Here is a 24,537-nt window from a genome sequence, read left to right as displayed (position 1 = left end):
TCCGGGAACTGCTTCTAACGTATGGGGGAAGAGGTTGGAAAGTCACATGACATTTATATACGTCCTGTTGCATACACAGTACCACAGCAATTCATAGATACACAGCATGTCGGGTTTAAATAAGTAGCTGACCGGTCTTAGCCTTCTGTAAAACAAACTGACGCTAACATGATTTCATTTTTTTTCTATACGAAGGAGTACTGCAAATATAAACCTATTACCGGTCCTCATGAACCAGACACATAGTACTATTGCATTTGTGCATCATTGACTAGTCATCTGTAATGACTGAATTGCCTGCCCTAGTAATCAATGATGCACAAATGCAATAGTTCTATGTGTCTGTTTCATGAGGACCGACAATAAGTTTATACTTGCAGTACTTTTTATTTATTTCAATGGACCTGGATTTCAGCAGCTTTTTGGTAAAGCAGCACTCAGAGGTAAGGTGAAGAAAAAATCATCTGCACCGTGATCTGGACGGACCAGTAGGAAGCTGCAATCACAGAGATCACAGTTTCTTATTGGTTCTATCACTGAACTTAAAAGAATTCTGGGGGCTCTAACCACGAAACAGAGCAGCCCCAGGAAAAACGGTTTCAGCATTCAGTTCCTGGGGCTCCACTAAGGGCAGGTCAGGGAAAAGTGAGGGAGTAAGTGCAAATACTGCTTTAAAACGCTACATGTAGCATTCGGCGCATGAGAGGCTGCACAAACCAGCTTAGAGCGCATACCATAGGCTTTAGTGATATGAATTACCAGCAGATATCTGCTGCTTTTTACGGACACATAAAAACACTGCATTCAAAACGCAGGTGTGACACCAGCCTAAAACCTGAGATGACATCACTGGAAGATATACTTCAGAAATAAGAACACATAACAATGTTTGTTTGCCAGATACTTGCAGCTGGAGTGAGAATGTGGGATGCTCAAGGCCAAGGTCTCAAACATTTGCTCTGACAGACTATTCATGATCTTCACAGACAATTAAAGTAACCACCATATAAAGAAATGCCAAGTCGTAAGAAGCACTATCAATCTGAAGATATAAACATCTGATGCAGAATTAGGATCACCTGCAAATTATGCTTAGTGTATCATAGGCTCAGGTTCCCTAGCTGTGGTGGAACTACAAGTTCCAGAAGCAACATGACCTGCTATACTTGTAGCTCAATGACCACTGTAGAGCCGTAAAATTGCCAAGCTTGTCCTATGACACAATTTCACAAACTGGGCTACGTGTTTCAACACTGTACCCCAGACAGACTGGGGGACGGTCAGACTGTCATGTTTTACTGAAACTAACAGCTTACCCTATTAATAACATGTATAAAAACAGGGGGGAAAGAAAGAAAGAAAAGAGAAGAAGGAAAGAGTAGAAAGAGAAGAAAGACAGACAGACAAAGAAAGAAGAGAGAGAGAGAGAATAAAAAAGAAAGAAGAAGAAGAGAAAGAAGGTGAAGAAGAAGAAGAAGAAGAAGGAAAGGGTTACATGGTACAAATGTACACAAATGCTGGGGTGCATGATAAACATGAAACCACATTAAAGGTTGTTACGGACCTTTCTAAAATTAATCCAAAAACGAAGTCTCTTCAGAATATTTTATTTATTGTATGCGCAATACAGACCATTCAATTCAAATAGAACAATGGCAAATCACAATACCTTAGCAAAAAATTTTTTATCGCTTCAAACCACAAACTAATACGTAGATAAAAGCATCATATAAGACTTTTGACCAATAATATCTCCACATATCAGGAACCATCAATATCTTCCCCTCGCCCCCCAGATATAGGCATTAATCCAAGTTAATCTTGCCACATCTTATCATGCGCTAACTCCAACGTCTCTTTATACCTCAACTTCCCTATTTCCTTTAAATATGTTGTTTCAGCAAATCTTCTGACATACCCTAACCAAATGTTTATTAAGAAATAAAACAGCTTAATTTGGAATATATTTTATGCACATAGTTAACTCTTAACCTTTCTAACATTGTGTTATAACCAGTTCTTTATTCAACTTCCATTTTGTGTGAATTGAGCATCCATATCAAAGGTTACTCGTTATAGAATGACAAACGAGGGGTACTAGGTAAACCATAAGGTTATATACACACTGGTGGGTTACTTCTGTCCATGGTACACCGAGTTCATCAAATGGTCATCAGGTAAGGTAGTAAGGATCCTTACAACACAAACCAGCAAACACAGGGTGGTTCTTGGATACAAGAAAACAGTTGATAATGAATCCATATTGTGAGTGTTGTGTCCCCAAATAAACTTATTCATGGGGCTGCTATGACAATATCACCGGGGACATCCTCTATAAATGGGTGATCCAATCTATGTCATCCCAGCAATAAGAGATCACATGCCATAGTAATATGATGCTTGTTGGCATGCCAGCTGGTATTTGATCACTATTACATATGATGACAATGCTTGGATAGACATGGAAGAGGTTCCACTGCACCCCTAATAAAGTAAAAATATCAAACCAATACACGTTATAAAAATAGTATAAAAAAAAGTAGCATGAGAGAAATACGCATGAATGGGGTTAAAAATTTCAGATAGCAGCTTAAAATTGGAATACTGAATCTTTCAAGTTACAACAATACATTAACGCAGAATTGAGAGCAAATTTATCCTGCTTTAATTATACTTGTTTAACAACCAGTACCATGTTAAAACAGTCAATAATGCTTGAACTTGAATGTACATTTTGATTAATAGAACACAGTTTACATTAGGGGTATAATATCACCATCCAGTGGCCATTTTTTGAAATTGCATTATAGAGGAACTTTTAAACTCGTTCGTACGTCCAAGTTTACTATACATCAAGTAGACGAGGACATAAAAAAGTGCATTGTTTCGATATGTATCTGAAAAATTTAAATGCACAAAACGGACAATAAAAAAAAGTAAATACTTATACAAAAATTATTATTCTAAAAACAATAAATATTTTTTACTTTGTCACAGGAGTTCTACTATGCTTTATATTATAATGGCCACTAGGTGACACTGATTCACTGCTATTTCTTCTTTGTTTCTGATGAATGAAGTAAATGAATGATATGAATGGAATGAATACTTGGACCAATGAATAAATTCAATTTGGACAGTTTGTATGTTAATCATCACTACTGTCCAAGAACGTCCATCAATGCTGGGAAACCGTGAGCAAAGACCCATATAACTCCTGCAACAATACCAATAATATTACACCAATACTCAAACAGGTAATTTAAGTTCTATATATGGTTTTCTGATATCCTATTGTAAGCTCTATTGGAGGCACAGTCCTCAATACCACTACCCCACATTAGCATTATCCAACTCCAGACACTCTTGATTGGTAATTAAGAACCACACTTGGGAACTTCCAAAGTTAATATGGATATTGTAATACCACTGAAATAGATTGGAAATTACAAATAGAAATTGTTCAGAGGCTGCGACACCCAAATAGCACAGCTTTGTGTGCATTTGATTTTCAATAAAAGAAGAAATTCAGTGTGTATATGAGAAGAAATTTCCAAACAACAGAGATGGTACTTATCAGTTTTTCTCCAGCCTGCAGAAAAGAAATGTTGAATGACTGTCCCTCTGTTGGTCAGGTACCGTACAGCTTGGAGAATCTGGAGCTGTTGCCGAGTAGTTTAACCCAAGAAATTGCTAACAACTTGACGCGTTTGCTCACAACGAGTGGTTTCATCAGAGGCATACCTGAAGTCCATAACAGGGAACTATAAATAGCACCCAGCCGTAGTCACCTGATCTAAAGCCGCCAAATAGCTAATCCAATGATCACATAATCCGAGGCTGCCAACCAGAAAAGGTCTCCATTCATACTTTGTGTGGAGTACGGACATCAATCAGTACTGCCGCTGTCATGGTTACCAGAGTAAACAGGTAGAATCTAATCACAGGATTTTACCTCCGTCCCGGTCAAGAACAGGTATAACATATGCTCAATCCAGATAATAAAAAAAAATGCATAAAATCAAAATAACTTAATCGCACACGGACTGAAGACAAATTCATATGCATATAAATACATGAAAACCATGTATAATAAGGTAACAACACATAATAAAACACAAGAATATGGAAAGGCTCAAACTCAACAACAATAAAATAAAGACATATTAACCAAATAGACACATTTGAATATACACTGTTGTTAATAAATAAATACATTGGTATTCCTATATAAAAAATAATAACACGCTAAGTGGCATATTCAATTCTCGGCGGAAACGCCAAAAATCTCGCGGATTACCGTTATTATGGTAATCGTGCGCGGAAAAACGTTAATACGGTAATTTTCTCGCTGGATTTCAGCTTGCAATCCAGCTAACTATTACAGTATTAACGGTAATAGTTTTTCCGCTGACAGTGTGTGACATCACACACTGTCCCAGCAGCCTGCAGAGCAAGGAGGAGAAATTTCAACTCTGCCTGCAGTAATTACACACTGAGGAGTACCAGGGGGGCCCATAAGGTGTCTGTGGGTGCTGATAAATGCCAATGTTTTATTATAATGTATGTATTATATGCTGAGTGCTAAAAATTAAGAGGTGCTCAAAAACCATTAAACATATGCCACATCAAAGGCAAATAAATTTATTTGGAGTTCAAAATTTTAATTTTCTCTCATCATTATTGAATTTACATTTAAGGGGTTTTGAGCACCTCTTAATTTTTATTGTGTATTTATCTTTGTATGGTGTTGCAGAGCCCCTAGAAGCAGCCATTACTCTTATACATCTCAAATTGTGTTTCATTATATGACCATTTCCAAACATATAGATATCTGTGATTAGTTTTATCATACATGCTTTGCTTGTTATCTAATTATATAGTACGTGATCGGTGTTATGTACTGTGTTCACTTATTATTTTCCATATTTTATGTACCTATACATTTTCCAAACAGGTCCCAACATTCCAGGATCCATACAAGAATTCAGTACCAGGATGTGAAAGTTGCAAAAACAGGTAGGTGAGAGCAACACAATTTTAATATGTCTAAAGAGGCGCAGCTGTAGCCCATGTTGGCAACGCCCCATCACTATGTGGCCACACCTGCTTTAATGCCGACGCCATTGCACCGCACATCCCTTCTCTAACTATTTGCTATATCGGGGCCCCAAACTAGTCGTGGCGGTCCTGCTATGTACTCTGTAATTCAGGGCCAGATTGCCCTGTGTGGCTGTTAAATTGTTCAGATGTGGGTGCTTTGTGGAGCTTCAGACTAAGTAACCTAGGAGGACTTTTACTCTAGTGGTTAGATGTGCACAATAGACCCAATCCAACCAATCATGTAGTAGCTAATCTCTCTTATAGACTGTAATAAGCAATTGCCTATACTACTGTACCTCCATCCTGGGAGGCTGCATGATTCTGCACAGTCCCCTGTATACAGCCTGCCCCACGCTCATGATGTCAGAGGACTGAACAGAATAGTGTGAAATGTGATCACTGGATACATGCTGTCAAGTTTATATAGGAAACAGATATAAATAAGAGAGATTATGGATGTACTTTTTTTTGGTCTAATGTGTATATTTCTATTTTGCAAACCACCGTTAAAAAACAAAAAACAAAAAAAAAACACAGCCAAAGTGGACTTTGCCTTTGAACATGTGTGAGGAGTAATTAGAAAAATAACGCTGTCCATTCAGATGACTTTTTCCTGTTTGACCACTTTTCATACTAAAAAAGCGATACTGGCACCACAGAATGCAGGTGGAACGACAGAAATGTTATTTTCAGACACTGTTTTTCTTACTGCGCCAGTCAGGACCAGAATTACAGGCTGCTATTACCATTTCTTCTGAAAAGCTCAAATATGCTGCACATACACCAACATTATCGTCACTGAAGTCAAGTAAGAGTGTGCTAAGCTGCTTCCCCAATATGACATTCCTGAAGAACAATGTGTGTGACCTCAGACGTGCAGGCCTAGTGCAGGCCATTAGGTTCGTGACAACAAATAGAAGAAGAAAATTTACAGTTTTCATACTTTTTTTTCAAGCAGTGAACGGTAAGATGATGATCTCAAAGGGATACTGGAGATTGGGAAAGTTTAACAGTCTGGGAAATAAGAAATAAAGGCCATCATGTTCTAATGACCCTCAAATGAGAAATGAAACCAATATGAAATACTTCTATGTACTGTACGTAACCGTTTCCATACTATACAAGACAAGTAATTCTAGTCCACTAATATGTCTCTCTGCAGTAATCCTACACACAGAATATCCGTTGAGTATAGGATGAAAAATGGAGGCTGCTTGCAACTCAAACAACAATAGGATTGTTGATTCTTAGGCCTCGACAACACTGGTGTTTTTTTAAGGCATTTAACGCATGCATTGAGGCACTATGATGCTGAAAGCCCCAAAATAATGTAAGATGACTGGGAACTTTCTGACAAGAGTTTGCTTCGTGTCAATTTTGACATTAACTGCAGCTTTCAGCAGCATAAAATATGTTTTAAGAGCTGTTGTTTTTCTGTTGATCAGTGATAAGAATTCCAGAATAAAGCCATTTTGATCCCAGAAGGCAAGAAAATAATGTGAGGAATGCAAAGATGGCGAATACATTTTACAGCAACTGAGAGGGAGGGAAGTGCGTGTGGCAGAGAGAGAAGGGAGGGAAGCGCGTGTGGCACAGAGAGAGGGAGGAAGCGCGTGTGGCACAGAGAGAGGGAGGGAGCGCGTGTGGCAGAGAGAGAGGGAGGGAGCGCGTGTGAAAAAGTGCACAAGAGAGAAAGTGGGAGCGCATTAGAGATTTTTCTAGAAAACAAGTTACACCCTTAAAATCCCAGAACTTTCTCATCTATTAGCTTACTGTGGGGCCCCAGGTGTCATATCTTGTTGAGAAAGTCCAGGTGTGCGTAAAGCCCTGTCTCTTACACGTCACGATGGTCAGAGCTATACAGCGATACAATGTGTGACTAATTAAATACATATTTTTTAATCTTAACATTGCACTGATTTTTCATTATTTAAAGCACTTATTTACAATTATAGAGGTTTCCTCTAAACTGCTTCTACTGCTGTTTATAATAAGACAAATGCATGTAGAGTGTTATTGTAGCTAAACCTCTAACTCTTTTTACACAAAACCAAAGGAAGAATAGGACAACGTTTACCTCTCCTGGGTCACACATGCATCTGACAACTACAATATGTCGGACTAACCTATCTAACCTTAACCTGTTGTTATCTAACACAATCTGCAGTCAGATGTATTGTGACAGGACAGAAAACTGATTATAGCTTTGTTATTCCAGCAAGATAAAAGTCCAGATGAGCCTTTTTGCAAGTCATTAATTACCTGGTACACTACTTTATGACATTCTTCCATGTGGCCTTACTAGCTTGTATGAAAACATACATCTGTGTCTCGGCACATATAAGCACACCAGGGGTCGCAACCCCCGGCATGCGTGCCGGGGGTGGCATGCGGCCCCCTGAGCCCTGGCACGCCGGCTGTCCGACTGTTCTAAATGATAGCCGGAGAAGAGCTGAACTGCTGCGCAAGCGCAACAGCTCAGCGCTTCTCCGGCTATCATTTATTAAAAAGTTCCTTCCAAGCACCTTTGCGGATCGGATCACTGCTAGAAGAGTTAAGTATAAAATTATATAATTTTTTATTAATTTATTAGTGTCCTAAAAAATTTTTTTATGCAATTCTGAGGCCATAAGAGCCAATGGGGGCATTACTGTGGCATAAAATGTATTGGGGGCATTACTGTGGCATACTATGTGTTTCTGGGGAAACTGTGGAATTTTATGTGTTTCTGGGGACAACTGTGACATATGTGTTTCTGGGGAAACTGTGGAATTTTATGTGTCTCTGGGGGCAACTGTGGCATATTATGTGTTTCTGGGGGCAACTGTGGCATATTATGTGTTTCTGGGGGCAACTGTGGCATATTATGTGTTTCTGGGGGCAACTGTGACATATGTGTTTCTGGGGGCAACTGTGGCATACTATGTGTTTCTGGGGGCAACTGTGACATATTATGTGTTTCTGGGGGCAACTGTGGCATACTATGTGTTTCTGGGGGCAACTGTGACATATTATGTGTTTCTGGGGGCAACTGTGGCATACTATGTGTTTCTGGGGGCAACTGTGGCATACTATGTGTTTCTGGGGGCAACTGTGACATACTATGTATTTATGGGGGCAACTGTGAAATACTATGTATTTAGGGGGGCAACTGTGGCAAAGTATGAATTGGGAGCAAAACTATGTGGCATACGATGAATTGGGGGCACAATTATGAGGTATGATGTGAACTGGGGCACTACTGTGCGGCATAACATTTTTTTTTTGCTGGTCCCTTACTGTTAATATGATATTAGCCTCATAAAATGAGAAATAATTATATATATAGTTGCCGAGAGGGGAGGGGGCGGCTACAAATTGCCTGGGCCTGCTTGGTGCCCCGAGCCCCCTCTGGAGACCTAATTCTGAAAAAAAAAAAATATTTTAAAAGTACTTTTTTTAAAAAAAATTTATTGAGTGCAGGGGGATTGGTAGTGGCTAAATCCCCTTCAGCTCAGGTACCATCAGACACCAGGTCATGTGACTGCAGTGGTCACATGATACTCGGCGGGCTGCTGGATATCTTCCCATGCTGTGCAGTGGAGAATAAGGTAAGAAGAAGGTGTGATGGAGAGGGGCATGTGTCACTAAAGGTGCTGGGCAGAGGGGGGGCAAGTGTGATTAAAGCATGTGGGCAGAGGGGACATATGTGAGCAAAGTTGCTGAGCAAGGGGGCATGTGTGAGTAATGCATTTTTCTGTAAGAGGGTGGCCTGGTGCTTTTCACCTGCTAGACATGCCCCCAATGATGCACTGCCAGACCCCCAATTGTACGACCATTCGCATGGGAAAAAAAATGTTGTGCCGCTTAACTATAAGGGAGGACCCATGGAGTTGCTGTACTGGGGCCATGAATTTCTCTAGGCAGGTGTGTGTGTGTGTGTGTGTATATATATATATATATATATATATATATATATATATATATATATATATATATATATACACATACACACACACACACACACACACACACACACACACACACAACTGGCACACCTGGGCTTGACTAGATTTTAGCCGGCACTCCGATTGAAAAAGGTTGCCAACCCCTGAAGTACACTGTCATTAGTCTGAATCAAACATAAAACAGCATAATGCAAAATGCAAATTGCAAATAACGCCAATGTGAATACGAAAAAATAAAGTGATATATTTTTTCAGACGAACTTCAGCAATTCATCAAGGTGTAGCAATCCCTGGTATGTAAACATTTTTCAAACTTTTAATTGGTAGAGGACAAAGTGATTTTGTCAGCTACAGCGCCACCTTCTGGAAAAGACTCTTGATTGCAGTCTTGTGTTATAAAAGTTTAAGGACACCTTGTTAACCTAACCATACAACACACATTTTATGCATTATATGACAAGCTAGCAAAATAAGTAAAAATGTGCCTTTATAAAGTGCCAATTTTATTAGGAAAATGTGTGTAGAATTTTCTTTTTAATAGAAGAACACAATTTGGCCATTTTGGTAGGATTTTCTTTGAGTGTTATAAAGAAACCACTGGCATTTTTGCAAAATACAAAGTCTTCTAAAAGAAAAAGTATGATTTGCGTGGGTACTACACAGAAACATTATAATAATGATTTTGGAATGTGACCAGTTCAGAAAGCACCAAAATAGGCTCAGCACACGGGTGACAAAAAACCTCAGCAGAGAAAAACTTAAACAATTGTATATAGACATGTATGTGCAACCTCAGTATCTTGAAACTTATGACAGGATATCATTTTATAACAACAGAGAGAGAGGTGGGTGCGAGAGAGCACAAGAGAGAGGTGGGTGCGAGTGCACGTGAAAGAGGTGGGTGTGCGAGTGCACAAGAGAGAGGTGGATGCGAGTTCACAAGAGAGAGGTGGATGCGAGTGCACAAGAGAGAGGTGGATGCGAGTGCACAAGAGAGAGGTGGATGCGAGTGCACAAGAGAGAGGTGGATGCGAGTGCACAAGAGAGAGGTGGATGCGAGTGCACAAGAGAGAGGTGGATGCGAGTGCACAAGAGAGAGGTGGATGCGAGTGCACGTGAAAGAGGTGGGTGTGCGAGTGCACAAAAGAGAGGTGGATGCGAGAGCGCACAAGAAAGAGGTGGGTGTGAGCGCACAAGAAAGAGGTGGGTGCGAGAGTGCACAAGAGAGGTGGGTGCGAGAGTGCACAAGAGAGGTGGGTGCGAGAGTGCACAAGAGAGGTGGGTGCGAGAGTGCACAAGAGAGGTGGGTGCGAGAGTGCACAAGAGAGGTGGGTGCGAGAGCGCACAAGAGAGGTGGGTGTGAGAGCGCACAAGAGAGGTGGGTGCGAGAGTGCACAAGAGAGAGGTGGGTGCGAGAGCGCACAAGAGAGGTGGGTGCGAGAGTGAACAAGAGAGGTGGGTGCGAGAGTGAACAAGAGAGGTGGGTGCGAGAGTGCACAAGAGAGGTGGGTGCGAGAGCGCACAAGAGAGGTGGGTGCGAGAGCGCACAAGAGAGGTGGGTGCGAGAGTGAACAAGAGAGGTGGTTGTGAGAGTGCACAAGAGAGGTGGGTGCGAGAGCGCACAAGAGAGGTGGGTGCGAGAGTGCACAAGAGAGAGGTGAGTGCGAGAGCACACAAGAGAGGTGGGTGTGAGAGTGCACAAGAGAGAGGTGAGTGCGAGAGCACACAAGAGAGGTGGGTGCGAGAGCGCACAAGAGAGGTGGGTGCGAGAGCACACAAGAGAGAGGTGAGTGCGAGAGCACGTAAGAGAGGGAGCGCATATGAGAAAGTGCATGAGAGAGAAAGTGGGAGCACACGTGACAGAGGGAGATATTTTTTCTGAAAAACAAATTATACTCTTTAAGTCCCAACAATTTCTCTTCTATTACCTTACTGTGGTGCCCCAGATGTCACATTTAGCTGAGAAAGCCCAGGTGTGGGTAAAGAAATATGTTTTACAAATTAAAGATGGTCAGAGCTATACAGGGCACAATGTATAACCCATTAAATACATATTGTTCAGTCTTAACATTGTATTGATTTTTCAATATTTAATGTGCTTCTTTACAATGACAGAGGTTTCCTTTAACCTCCTTCTGCTGCTGCTGTTTTTAACAAGACAAATACATTTAAAATAGCAGTGTAGCTGGTCCTCCTTAATTCTGTTTACACACACACACAAAAGAAAGACAACAACGTTTACCTATCCTGGGAATCCTATGGACATACATGCATCTGATGGGCACATTCTTTTGGCTGACAACTGCATTATGTATGACTAACCTATCTAACCTTAACCTGTTCTTCTCAAACACAATCTGCAGTCAGATTTATTATGACAGGACAGAAATCAAGGTCAGCTGATGGCCCCCATGTGAACATGTGAGGTGCTCAAAAGGTCTGATTGGCCGGCCAGCAGCTCAACGAGAGTGATGCAATGAGTGTGGTCAGAATAATAAGCCATCAGCCTTATTAGATACAGGAAGGATTCACATTTACTTGTGTATGGAGGGTCAGGCAAGAGCAATGCTATGTAGTCTGTCGTGTATATTTTATATTTAATCATTGGCGGTATTTCCAAGTTTAATACCACTGATTATGTTTTGGTTATTCCAGCAAGGTAACAGGCCAGATGAGCCCTTTTCTGTAGTCATTAATTACTCTGTAAATTACCTTATGACAATATCTTCCATGTGGCCTTACTAGCATGTATGAAAACATACATCTGTGTCTCGGCACATATAAGTACCCTGCCATTGGTCTGGATCAAACTTAAAAACAGCATAATGCAAAATGCAAACAACGTCAACATGAATACAAACACGCCTGAAAAAAACATGGGCCATACAAAATACTACTTATTTATACATATTCTGCACTTCCCATATAGACTGAAGTGTCAGTCAGACAGCATAGAACAGACACAGGGCTGGAGAGTGCATAGAGCTGCAGTCTATGTGATCTCCATTGAGTAGCTGCCTCCTCCCCCCAGACACACAGGCAGAAAACACCACTCAGGACCACCCTGAATGTAAAACCACAAACACAGAGAGGGAAAGGGCTACATATTGCTGATATTGTCTCAGCCACATAGGGACGTACATTTTTAGACATATTTTATCTAAAAGCACCCATGTTATTCTTAGCAGCTCCTCCTGGTGAGACTAAAAAAAGACACACGTTAAACAAAGCTAGCCCTGTGCTCCAGGTTACAAAAACGAACTAAAATAAAACCACCTATCAGGCTGGCAGAAGCTGTACCCAACAGGATTACACTTCACCATATTAAGGAGAAAATGCTATATATCTAGGGCATGGTGCACACACACTGCAAATGCTCAATGGAAATCGACAATGGAAACATTGAGGTGCAATGTTAGTGAGGGACCTGGATGGAACTGAAAAGTGAATAAATTCATATTCTACGAGGTAAATGTATATACTTCATTTCATATGGAGGTCTATTTCGCACAATAGTGTTACAGAAGACCTCTAGCATTACTCTGTACCGTTAGGGGAATATCGTGCCCGTTTTACTATTTAACCCTGTTGCCTCCCGCTTATCTCCATTCCCCTCAGATTATGACACTGTTCCTGTCCTCGCTAACAGAGTGGATAGGTGGTCTTCCACAAGAGCAGCACGACTAATTCCTGAAACATTCTGCACTGCTTTGTGCATTCTGATGATCTGATTGGTTACACTATCACTGCCCACTTGGTACAAAATGTTGCTGAGATCCTAGTCAAACTGAGTTTAAAATGAGAAATGTGTAGAAATATTCATTCTTTATAATATGCACAGCTCGCCAATGCCATGTTATCGAAGTTTGTCAGTACAACCTTCACCCCGCCTTGTTTATATAAATTGTGCACACATAAGGAAAACATCAAGTTCATGTGCTTTTCCAACGCTGGGAGAACTTAAGTTCTTATGCAGTCTACAAGAGACATATCTCTCTCTCTGTCTCTGTGTATATACAGGGTGATTCAAAAGTCGCAGTACACCTTTTTATTTCAAAAACTCTACAGGAATTGGGCTGATTTCAAGATGGGGCCCATGTTTGGTACATACCGTAAAATATAGACCACGTCACCCATACCTTACTGGAGTATTCAGGTTTCCCAATTTCCTGTAGAGTTTTTGAAATAAAAGGGTGTACTGCGACTTTTGAATCACCCTGTGTGTGTATATATATGTATATATATATATATATACACACACATACACATATATATCTATATCTATGTATGAAGAAGTTTGTTTGTTGGCGAATATCTTCCACGGCTTTCAAGTTAAAGCTGCCAAATCTCACATAGTTGGTTGGTATCGAAAAAGTAACTTATTAGACCACATAGCAACAATGCGACAATGCAACAAAGTGACAAATATTGAAAACATAATTTTTGGCTGTAAACAATAGTTTGACTGCTGGAAGGCATCCTCGCCACAACACAAAATAAAAATACGCGACAAAGCAACAAATCTTATTCTCTAAATAGCATTTTTGGTCTATTTGTCAAACAATTTGCTAATGTATAAAAACTTCTACACATTACAAATCGGACCCGCGCAACGCCAGGTGACCCTGCTAGTGTTTAATATAAAAACATATAAACATATTACTGGGTAAATGCAAACAGCCATTGAGATTTCTTTGCACTTTTATGTGTTTCCAACAGCAATGTGCAAATTGCTGATTACATAAGAAACCCACAATATTACATAATCAAAGTAAGGAACCCTTGTTTGCTTCACAAGAACAGATTGGGACTCGCAGGAAGCGCCGGAGCCTGATTGTTCCTTAATCTCTCCAACTTCCTTTAAAATGCATATTACAATAGTGAAACTAAAAGAACTATCATCAAGTTGTGTTTTTAACGTTCTGAAAACATTAGTGAATAAAATGAGTAATCCAGCCAAAATTATGCCCTCCCCAAGCTCAACGTCCCCCATCCAAGTAGCAGGAAAGTCTGTGGAGTTCTCTGAATAGATCTAAACTTCATAAATGTATTTAATTGGAAGCACTGATTAGTTGTCATTATTGGAGCCATTATGGCTTCATCTGCTCCCCTCCCATTAATGAGATCTTATTCTTCAGAAACTTCTACTATAGAGATAGATTACTTCCGTTGCCCTTGGATACAGCAGATAAGCTTAGGTCTGCACATTGGATTCAACTGTATCTGCTCAGCCGATCTGTTGTCATATCCAATGCTGGCTATATATACGCTGAAATACTATCTTTACCATTGGTTTCATGTCACTATGTAATTTGTTTGTTTTATGACCCAATCAGTATTCAGCGCTGTGTAATGTGTTGGTGCTTTATACATAAAAGATAATAATAATGCAGTGAGGACCAAGGGTGTGAACTAATTTGCACGTCTAAGCAGTACAGCCATCCTATTGTCTAATGCTTGTGCCAAGCAGCAGGATCAGCCCATGTCAATCTGCAGTCCCCTTAATAAAGGTGGTCTGTATACACTTAGTACAAACATTTATTTATTTTTGCTTACGCAAATAAGACCATGTGAAAAGATTAAACGATGGATGTAACCTTATCCACAAAATCACTAATTACGGGAGACTCATAAAAATGACTTATATGGAACGGTAGCTGTTTAGATAACATATATTATGATACATGTTTATATAACAGTCTGGAAATGACTGAACGCTAACTGTTATCTTTATAAATGTTCTTATAGCACGACACAGGCTTCTGCTAACAGAATACCCAAATATAGTCTGTAGGTTTCATGCTCTTTAGGTCTCTCCAGTGCAGGATTGTATTTTCTGGAAAGACTTGAATACAAATTACAACACAAGCTTACAAAGAGACAATTTTTAGGATAGTTCACAATAGTGGACAGACAAAGTACGGTTAACTGGATATGATCAATATCGGTCAACAGAAGAGGGATGGCTAAGAAGTGGGTCAGTGTGATAGGAGCATGCTCTAAGCACCATAACCACAAGAAACCAAAATATTAACAGCCCTCTCCTGGCTCAGTTTCAGCCCCATCAGATTCATACATTTGTAATGTACTTATTTTGTAAGCTGTGCAATTGTGGAGGCCACTGGCACAGTATTATGTAGGCCTACACATCTCGACTTGGATAAGCAGCATTCATAAACTTCCAGTCTAAATAGGACACAAAGAACGTGTAGCTGACAATCTATGTCATGCAACAGAAAATGTTATAGATCTACACTTCATCATTTGCAAAACAAAATCACTATTTGAATTCAAACTTACTTTTAAATAAAACGTATTTTGCAGACATGGAAAATTGTAACAGAAGACATTTGTTTCTTCTACGGTCTTAGAAGTTTTGTCACATGGAAAAAAAAAAATGTAACCTGAGCTTCTCAAATAGCATGTAACTTCCTTTACAGCCTCAGGACTGCATAATCATAACGTTGAACCACTGGAACTGAACATAGAGCTGCGAAGAAGCATGTTAGGATTCTCAACACAGAGCACGGAGCTGTATGTACTGCCTTAGAGAGCGGGGAGAGCTACTGCATGAAGGTAATTGTTACAGGTGAACAATAGAGAGATCCTAGAGGGTTTTGAAAATTGAAATTAAGTTTCCTTTAACTTCATATTGCTTAGATAACAGAGACTGGAATATCAATTCACAATGTTTATTCTAGAATCAAAGTTGGAATCTCTTGAATTTTGAGAGCAAACTGCCTCTCAGCAGTTCTGAACCACGTCAGCATTATGGAGTCCAAATCTAGCGTTAGTAGCCATGGACTTAGCAGTCAGGAGAAGCAAACTCACAACAAAGGAAAGCAATGTCACTTCTGCCAGCTATAGGAGGCTGCAGTAAACTATGCTTAATACAGACTTGTGAATGTTCAGTGAGGGAGGAGTGGCAGGAACAAGCAACCCCAAATACTTCTGTCAATGAGCTTTTAGATTACTTGTTTGTGTTCCGTTAGCTAGAACTGCAAACAAACGTCTCATAATACTGTTATATCCAGTAATGCTACAAACTGAGACAGATTAGCCTGGCTGGGCAGAGGGTAATAACACTTCAAATGCATGTGCTTGTGTGTGTATAGAACAAAATCAACATGTAAATATATGATTTTGTACTTGTTAAGTAAGCTGTAGAGATTTCCATTAAATCAATCTATATCCTAACTACATATATTACTAATAAGCTAGTGATTTATTTTAGGTTCTACGGTTATATGAAATCTATTTATGGGAAATCATATTTGAATACTGTTATTGATTCCTTCCCCCATCTCATCACTCTAACTAACTTCCTTACCAAACTCAACTGTCACATCAGGATGTTTACAAAGTAGAGCAGCTCGACTAGATCACGATTAGAAGTATGTTGTTACAGTATGTGTGTCCGTTGCGCAAGGTGCTTCTCCAATCTGTTTATGGAGGATTTAATTTCATGTATTTATTAAGCTGAACCTGTTATTCCTTCTAATTGAAACGTTCACTTTCAGTTGTGTAAAAAAGTAGGCAGTACGTGTCTATGGACTATATAAAGACCGATGATTATGTGTGATATACCTGCTTACATTTTGTGGCTCCCTCCACACTGCCGCGATTCACATAGCTCAACGAAAGCGCCATCAAGCTCCACCTCTGGGAGGGTTTCCTGCTCTCTAGGGAGTACAGGAGAACTCCCTGAAATTCAGGAGTCTCCCAGACAGTAGACAAGTATGATGTAAGATCGCCAAGTAAAACAGTATGTTCTTTCTAATATCATCACAGATCACTCTAAGGGGTAATTGTATCAATCTGCGCATTCTGACAGTCGCCGATATTCGGCGGCTTTGCAGGACAGATATAAAACGGCCATGTCTTTACAGGCAAAACTTGCCGGTAAAATCATTGCCGTTTTAAATCTGCCTCTACAAAGTTGCCGAATATCGATTTTCAGATGCGCAGATTAATACATTTACCCCTAAGTATCTGTATAGGGCAAAATATGTAAATGAAAACTACTCTGCTAAATATTTCATTACAACCAATTTTTTTTTTCAAATTTATGTAAAGCTTCCAAAAGGCTTGGAATGTAGGGTATTATTTATCAAGAATGGTTTTGGATTTTTTTGCTTTGTTTTTTAAACTGACGATTTTCTGCAATTATGTCAGCAGGATTTAAAACGGTAAAAATCTACCGTGTACATATCGGTAAACATATATCTTCACGAATGTGGAGTTTTGCGTTAATAAAATTGCCGTTTTAAATCCCGCCAGCAAAAAAATTGCAGATTTTAAAGAAACAGTGCATGATAAATAATGCCCTTAACAGGCTCCAAAGAGATAGAAGTTCCCTGACTGACTCTCAAAACTGAATGATTTATGGAGGGTACAGTTGTTATTTATTTGCATAAAACGTTATAAGGCTCATTTACAAAGCACAAAAATGTGAACCCACACTTGTTCTATTTGTGCAAGTGCCCTTGTCTGCCAGGCGAATTTCAAGGTACACAGCCCTCTCCTGTTTTCGGAGGTGTTTCCAGCTATATTTCTGCAGGTTTGTGGATGCTCCAGAAAATGCAATTAGTGAAAACCTCACATTAAAATACTCAAAACATATTTCAGCATTAGAGCCACCCTTTGAAAATTAAAATTGTTGTTCTAAAATACTACTTGGTTTAGTCTAATTTATGCCTTAAAATACTCATGAAAGCGAGAGGTCATAGGGGCTGTCTTTAATTACATTGTTTATAGCGCACCTAGAAATGCATTTTTCTGCCAAATGCGTCCGCAACTTGTATTGGGCAAGACCTGGATATATCTTCTGTACTTCGCTGCAAAACTAGAAGCACTCTTGCTGCTAACCTAAGGCACAGCCCCATCCTTCCAACCCCCCCATTACCTAGTGCGAACAGCACCGTGGAGACGCCACTATTCTAGCCCACATATACATGCAAACGTAGGGATACGATATCACAAAAGTATACATATGATACAGAACTGCACGCTCATAAATAAGTATTCATAAGTTGCTGTTCAGTAAAATAAGCAGTATTGCCACATTTTCCCAGCTCTCCCATACATAACATTCCTCACAGAATGGAGATATGCACAAAGTGCTTTTAAATTGCTGCAGTCTGGGGTCATTGATCATTATCCCGTTCTCATAGCAGCGACTCGACACATGCAAACAGTGTGTCACATTGCCTATAGATCAAGCTGGAAAGCTACGGATCATCCCACTACTCAACCCAAGCACCAAGGAAAAGGGTCCAAATTTGACAAATCTGGCAGTTCAGTGTTTGGGCCAATGTGAGCAGAACATCCAAGTCAAACAAGATTACTTAGAGACCATCTTAGCGTATAAGTGAGCTCATGAAACTACTTGAGAAATCATTTAGCCAGCACTGGACATCATGAATGTCCTGAAAGCATCTGCAAAATTTAGTTTGTTTGGTGACAGGAAATGTATTTGTCAATTACGTTACCTCCACGATGTTTTTCACTAATAACTAATTATTTTATCTCAACCATAATTAATAAAATTTTTAGCCCTATGACCATTCTTAAACATTTGTGTTGACAAGATGCAGTCATAAGAATTCTTTCTTAATCTAGGTACACACTACAAACATTTACTGCAGATGCGATTTCTGCAACGATTTTACCAACGACAAAGTCCGAAGAGCACGCAGATATATATATATGTACACACCTACACAATTTACCTTCAGATCAGTGATCTTCATCTGTCATAATCATCTGCTGAAAAGATCATGACTCTGCACACTCTATAGAGATCGGCCGTGAGCGCGTACACACTTCCCTAACATCGATCCACACTACAGGATTTGCAACCAATTATCGTGCCAATCACATGATAAATTACTGTTAAGTCCAATATCACATTAGTGTGTACGCTCCCACGATCATGTTTCATCGTTCCAAAGCCCATCATATCGTTTGATTTGATTTTATATACTGACTAAAAATCACTATCAACGATGGAACGATGTCAGACAAATTCTGCAGTGCGTATACACTCACAACCAGCAGTGTGGGCAGATCTCCATAGAGTTTACAGAGTCATGATGATATCAGCAGATGGTTATGGGAGATGAAGAGCACAGATCTGACGGTAAATCGTGTAAATGTTTACACATAAATCTGTATGCTCATCGGACCTTTTAGTCGTTGGTAAAATAGTTACAGAAATTGCAATGGCTGTAATTTTCTGTAGTGTGTACCCAGCTTTACTGGGGGTCTTAGTACAGTCGCTACATACAAGGGTTGACAGAGGATGTTTGTCGAAAATAAGGATGATTATTGTCATCTTAAGAATGAGTTTTGAACCCACATGCGGCACTACCAGGTTAGCGTTCAACACCAGAAGCGATATTGAAAAATGTTTGCGTAGCGTGAGGCTACAATGAACACGACAAACAGTGAGACCCAGCTGCTGTGCAAGGCTCTTGTTTAAATATAGCAGACCTACACACACAGCAACTCCAGATCTATAAAACAGAAAAACATGACATTTACTAGACATTACACTTAAAATGAAGATAGTGCCTGTCATAGAACACTGCTGTACTACTACATATAGACTTTGAAGTAAACTCATTTTAAACATATTCCCTTTTGTTTATTTTTTTTTAATTCTTTCAAAATTGCCTAACAAGCTACAGGAACACAAACAAAGCCCCCAATCACCACTTTGGTTAAACCTTAACAGACCCGGGCTATCCACAGTTACTTTCGATTGATAACAGTGTGGTACAACTTAAAACCGCATCCTAACCACAAGAAAACAGGACTTTCACCTTGTCATCAGGTCACCATGTGTTTTATCTGGATATATTCCATGAAGTCCACTCTTCCCCAATTCTGCCCATTATTGTCCATCAGACTAGCATATTACTGTGATTGGTAAACAAAGCAGATGGCCAAATGTTCTATTACCGTGACTGATGAAACGATGATGAGCCATAAAAACCAATTTCGCCTCATGCTCATACCCTGAATACTTTCATCTCTAGAATCACAGTGAAGAGCAGTTTGAGTGAGGGGTGAAACGCATTGTATATTAACAGATGTTCTCACATTCTAAACCATCATTACAGCTTACTCCTCTGTATGTGACATCACTAATAAAAAATAAATAAATAAGCTCAACAACTCATAGTTACAAGTCCTAACGTTCAGCAATAAATTCAGGACTGGGAACTACATCTTTATTTATGAATGTTGACTAGAGCTGCTGACAATTCTTAATTTATTATTACATAATGAAGAATCACCCATACATATCAACAAAACAATGCTATTACCAGGTTATGCTACATGGGCAGCACAGAGCCTTAGTGGTTAGCACTTCTGCCGCACAGCACAGGGGTCAAGAGTTCGATTCCCGACCATGGTCTTATCTGTGTGGAGTTTGTATGTTCTCTCAGTGTTTGCGTGGTTTTCCTCCCACACTCCAAAAGCAATCTAGCAGGTTAATTGGCTGCTATCAAATTGACCCTAGTCTGTGTGTGTATTAGGGAATTTAGACTGTAAGCTCCAATGGGGCAGGGACTGATGTGAGTGCGTTCTCTGTACAGCGCTGTGGAATTAGTAGCGCTATATAAATAGCTGGTGATGGTGGTAGAACACATTGCTGGCATCAATCAACAATAAACTTTGAGCAAAATTTGTTTCACATACAGAAATAAGCTAATTAATAGCCGCATAAAACAAATGAACAGAACCTACAGCATTTTCGCAATGCCAGAATTACGGTTTTAATGTGGTCTCCTTATGGGCCATAATTAGCTTTGTTATTCAGCAGTGTGACAATGCCAAGGATTCAGCTGGAACACGGCCACAGCTCACAAGAGCTGTAACTTGCACATAGTGAAGGAGATGCCAGAGTGAGGTTCACAACTGTTTTTACTGGCTGGGTCTCAACAAGTTGTTTTTCCAGACAAAAATGATTTAATTTGTGCGAGTGGGCAGCAAATCAAATGTATTTAAAGTAATGAAAAAAACAGCTGACGGTTATTCCACTATAGCAACGGAAAAAAGAAGAAAGATAAAAAGAAAGATGTGTATTTCAGGGGCACTCCAGGGTAGCCAATACACTAAAATATATACATTTTATTAGGTATGCATTAAAAATGTAGAATTGGTTGGATGGAAAGCGAATTAACTAAAACCAAAAATAAAAAACAAGTGTGCTGTGAAATTAAAAATGCAACGTAAATTCCATAGCGTTGCTGCTACCATGAAATAATCCCATTATTATCTATATACTTATACAATCTGCTTGTTCTTAATATGGTCTCCAAATATCAATAAGATATAAATAGAAATAAGTGGAATTAACTATATCCTCCTTATTTGGATCATACAAAGTCAGTTTCCGTATCAAGAGGCGGACATGTCATCCAGATATTTATCTTATGATCTGAAATGAAGAATTTTTCATCCAACCAATTCTACATTTTTAATGCATAACTAATAAAATGTATATATGTTAATGTATTGGCTACCCTGGAGTGCCCCTGAAATACCCATCTCTCTCTTTATCTTTCCTCTTTTTTCCGATGCTTCAATGTTATGTGTTGGGTGCACCCTTTAGGACTATATCTTTCCTTTATCTTTCCTAAATAATCTAAATTTAAATATATTTAAGGGTAATGGCTAAAAATTATACCTGGTGCGGTCGACTCTTTCCCTTTCAAGTGGTTATTCCAGTGGATTCCAAACTTTTTCAGTTCAAGGCACCCTTAGGGTCTCCAAAGTTTTTACAAGGCACCCTTAAGCCAAAATAATTACCGAGTAGTCCCCCGCCTTGCTTACCACTGGCCCTGTCCGAGGCACCCCGGGGAGCCTAGGCACACAGTTTTGGAACCACTGGGTTATTCCACTATGCAGGCTCGCACTCTGCTGCACCCCACACATCCTTGCCTATCATATTCATAGGCTTATTAAACTGGCTGTATCTCCTATATAGGTTTGGGATGGATCAGGTCTTATTCCAACTACAATTATATAAAAGTGTGTTAGATGGACAGTGCAGGATTAATATGAGGGTCCACAATACTTTTCTTCTTAATGACTGAACTAGAATTTTCTCTTAACAAAATGAGAAAATATATTAAGTTGAAGTTTGCTGCGTAAACTTTTTGTGGTAAACCCCCACTGATTTAATCCAGCTACTTTTTCTAATTATAGGGGCTCTAAATAGGTAATCATAGGGCCCAAAATCAAGTTTATGTATTTTTTCCCCCAAAAGGAGACGTGGATGAGTAAGAGAAGACCCAAGGACTATATTTGTATTGCTTGGACAGCTATGATTAGAAAGAAAAAATATTGGAAGAGGACTCCTGTGTTTGAAAAATAAGTCTCCAGAAGCCCTGACAACAATAATGGATTAAAGGAAAACTAACACGACTTCTGTCATTGTATTTATCCAACTTGCTTGTTGCTTTCTCAAACTTCATGAGCCAGCAACACTACATAAATTACACAGCTCACTACCTCGCACGTCCTCTTACAGAACACTGAGCAGGCAGAAATTCTGCCTCTTCCAGCATAAATGAGACGCGTTCAATTATTTTATAATGTATCATGAAGGGGTTAAAAGGCCAACCCACAGGACAGCAACAGGGCGATATGAACACGTGCGGCAAGAGTGACCAGTTTATAGTTTACATCAGGATGATTTTATTTCAACCGTAACAAATTATAAAATGTAAATATCTTCTTTCTTACTGACAAACAAAACTGCTTACCTGAAACTCAGGAGTGTCCAAATCTTCAGAAACCTGTGGAGGAAACAAAAGGCAAACACTGAATTATTTGAGGGTGTTGATTTATTGCACTCCTTTAGCAATACAGAGGGAAATCATTTCTCTAATAATACTCCTTTCAAACCGAGGACCCGGGAATAACCCAGGTTGTGCGTCAGTGTAAATGTGCGGCGACCAGGGTTATTCCCGCGTTGGAGCCGGATACACTCTGATACGCTCTGATATGAAAGGTGTTCCTAGGTCATTCAACCCGGGTTGTGTTAAAAGCAGCTCATTGGCCTCTATATACGCCTCTGCTGTCCCCTTTTAATGACTCAACTTGATAATGCAAGGTAGAAACGAGTGCATTGTGAAAGGCGGAAACCGGGGATATACCAGGGACCAATGTGCGGTGTGCGAAGGGTTGAAACCGCGTTCATTATCCTGTGTCTGACAGTTGCATGCTCCTACCTTGATGTACTCTATGAGTAGCTTATATCCAAGCTTTCCTAATGGCTAAACAGCTGCTGGTATGGCTTATGTACATGTGTGAGCAGTTCTCCTATGTTGACATAGCTGGCAGCAGCAGACCTATGTGAATATCCAAACCTTCTACATAGGTTGTGCATTTCACAGGCAAAAAAAATAACAAAACTAGTGGAAGCTGTTTATAACTGAGATAAGTGAGCTAACATCAGGCAGATAAACCTATATGAACAAATCCCACTTATTTGGTTTATTCATTAAACACAGGAGAAATAAATACTTTGGTTTACATAGCATCATATATAATTATGAAAAGTTTGAAAGAAAGAAAAAAAATACTCATAAACAAGAGCGTTCACTGCAACATTACACTTTACAGAACTGGCTGGCCACTTAGGTGGTTAATGAGTGTGAGCTCAGTGAACTGGGCAATAATAATAGCAACACATTTGTCAAATATATAGAAAAATAGAAATTGACAGCAGAAAAAAATCCTACAGGTACATTTATACATTTAAGGGTATATTTACTAAACTTCGGGTTTGAAAAGTGGAGATGTTGCCTATCGCAAGCAATTAGAATCTAGCTGTCACTTTGTAGAATGTACTAAATAAATGATAACTAGAATCTGATTGGTTGCTATAGGCAACATCTCCACTTTTTCAAACCTGCAGTTTAGTAAATATACCCCTTAGTCTTTGTATGTGTTTGATGTTTGGATTATTATTTTTGAAAGAGAGGAAAGACGAGGTTGGGGGGCTCCCTTTATTTTTTCTATGCAATAATAACAATATGATTGTCCCATTTGTTCTTTCACTGTGCGAGTCCCAATGTTATGGATCCACCACCCCATCTCTAAAACAGCTCTTCCTTGTGTTAATCTTCCTCCTTTCAGTTTCAAGGTATGCCCCTTTGTTCAAATATCAAATGTGCTATCAGGTCGCCTCTCTCCTCTAAGCTGCGGATGTTACAGTCTTTCCTGACAGTGTTGTTATGCAGCCCACAATCCATATTAGCACCCAGGTTTGATTGTTTTTTTCTTTATTTTATTAATGTCATTTTGGAGATACGGCCTCCAAAACTGTACACAGAACTCAAAGTGAGGTCTAACCAGAGACCTATAGGGTGGCCTCTACCTATACAGCCAAATATTCTACTGGCATTTCCCATTGCTTGCGTATCATTTGAAACAACCACCTCAAGATCGCTTCCTTCTGTTCTTT

At 39.5% G+C, this 24,537-nt stretch overlaps 1 protein-coding gene across 4 annotated transcripts in view; it reads right to left on the bottom strand.

Moving 5' to 3' along the window:
* The window catches only part of CHLSN (cholesin), a 172,839-nt gene that overhangs the window by 73,904 nt on the left and 74,398 nt on the right, over positions 1-24,537 (bottom strand). For 3 of the 4 annotated variants that reach the window (XM_075179619.1, XM_075179617.1, XM_075179620.1), the window contains exon 3: positions 22,832-22,864. The exons of the other annotated variant lie outside the window; for it this stretch is intronic. In XM_075179619.1, the coding sequence (XP_075035720.1) occupies positions 22,832-22,864 (33 nt within the window). The remainder of the gene's footprint in view (positions 1-22,831; positions 22,865-24,537) is intronic. 4 annotated transcript variants of the gene reach the window in all.

The sequence above is a fragment of the Mixophyes fleayi genome, chromosome 7, assembly GCF_038048845.1.
Source record: "Mixophyes fleayi isolate aMixFle1 chromosome 7, aMixFle1.hap1, whole genome shotgun sequence".
NCBI classification, from domain to species: Eukaryota; Metazoa; Chordata; class Amphibia; order Anura; family Limnodynastidae; genus Mixophyes; species Mixophyes fleayi.
This window is presented reverse-complemented; position numbering and strand designations above follow the sequence as displayed.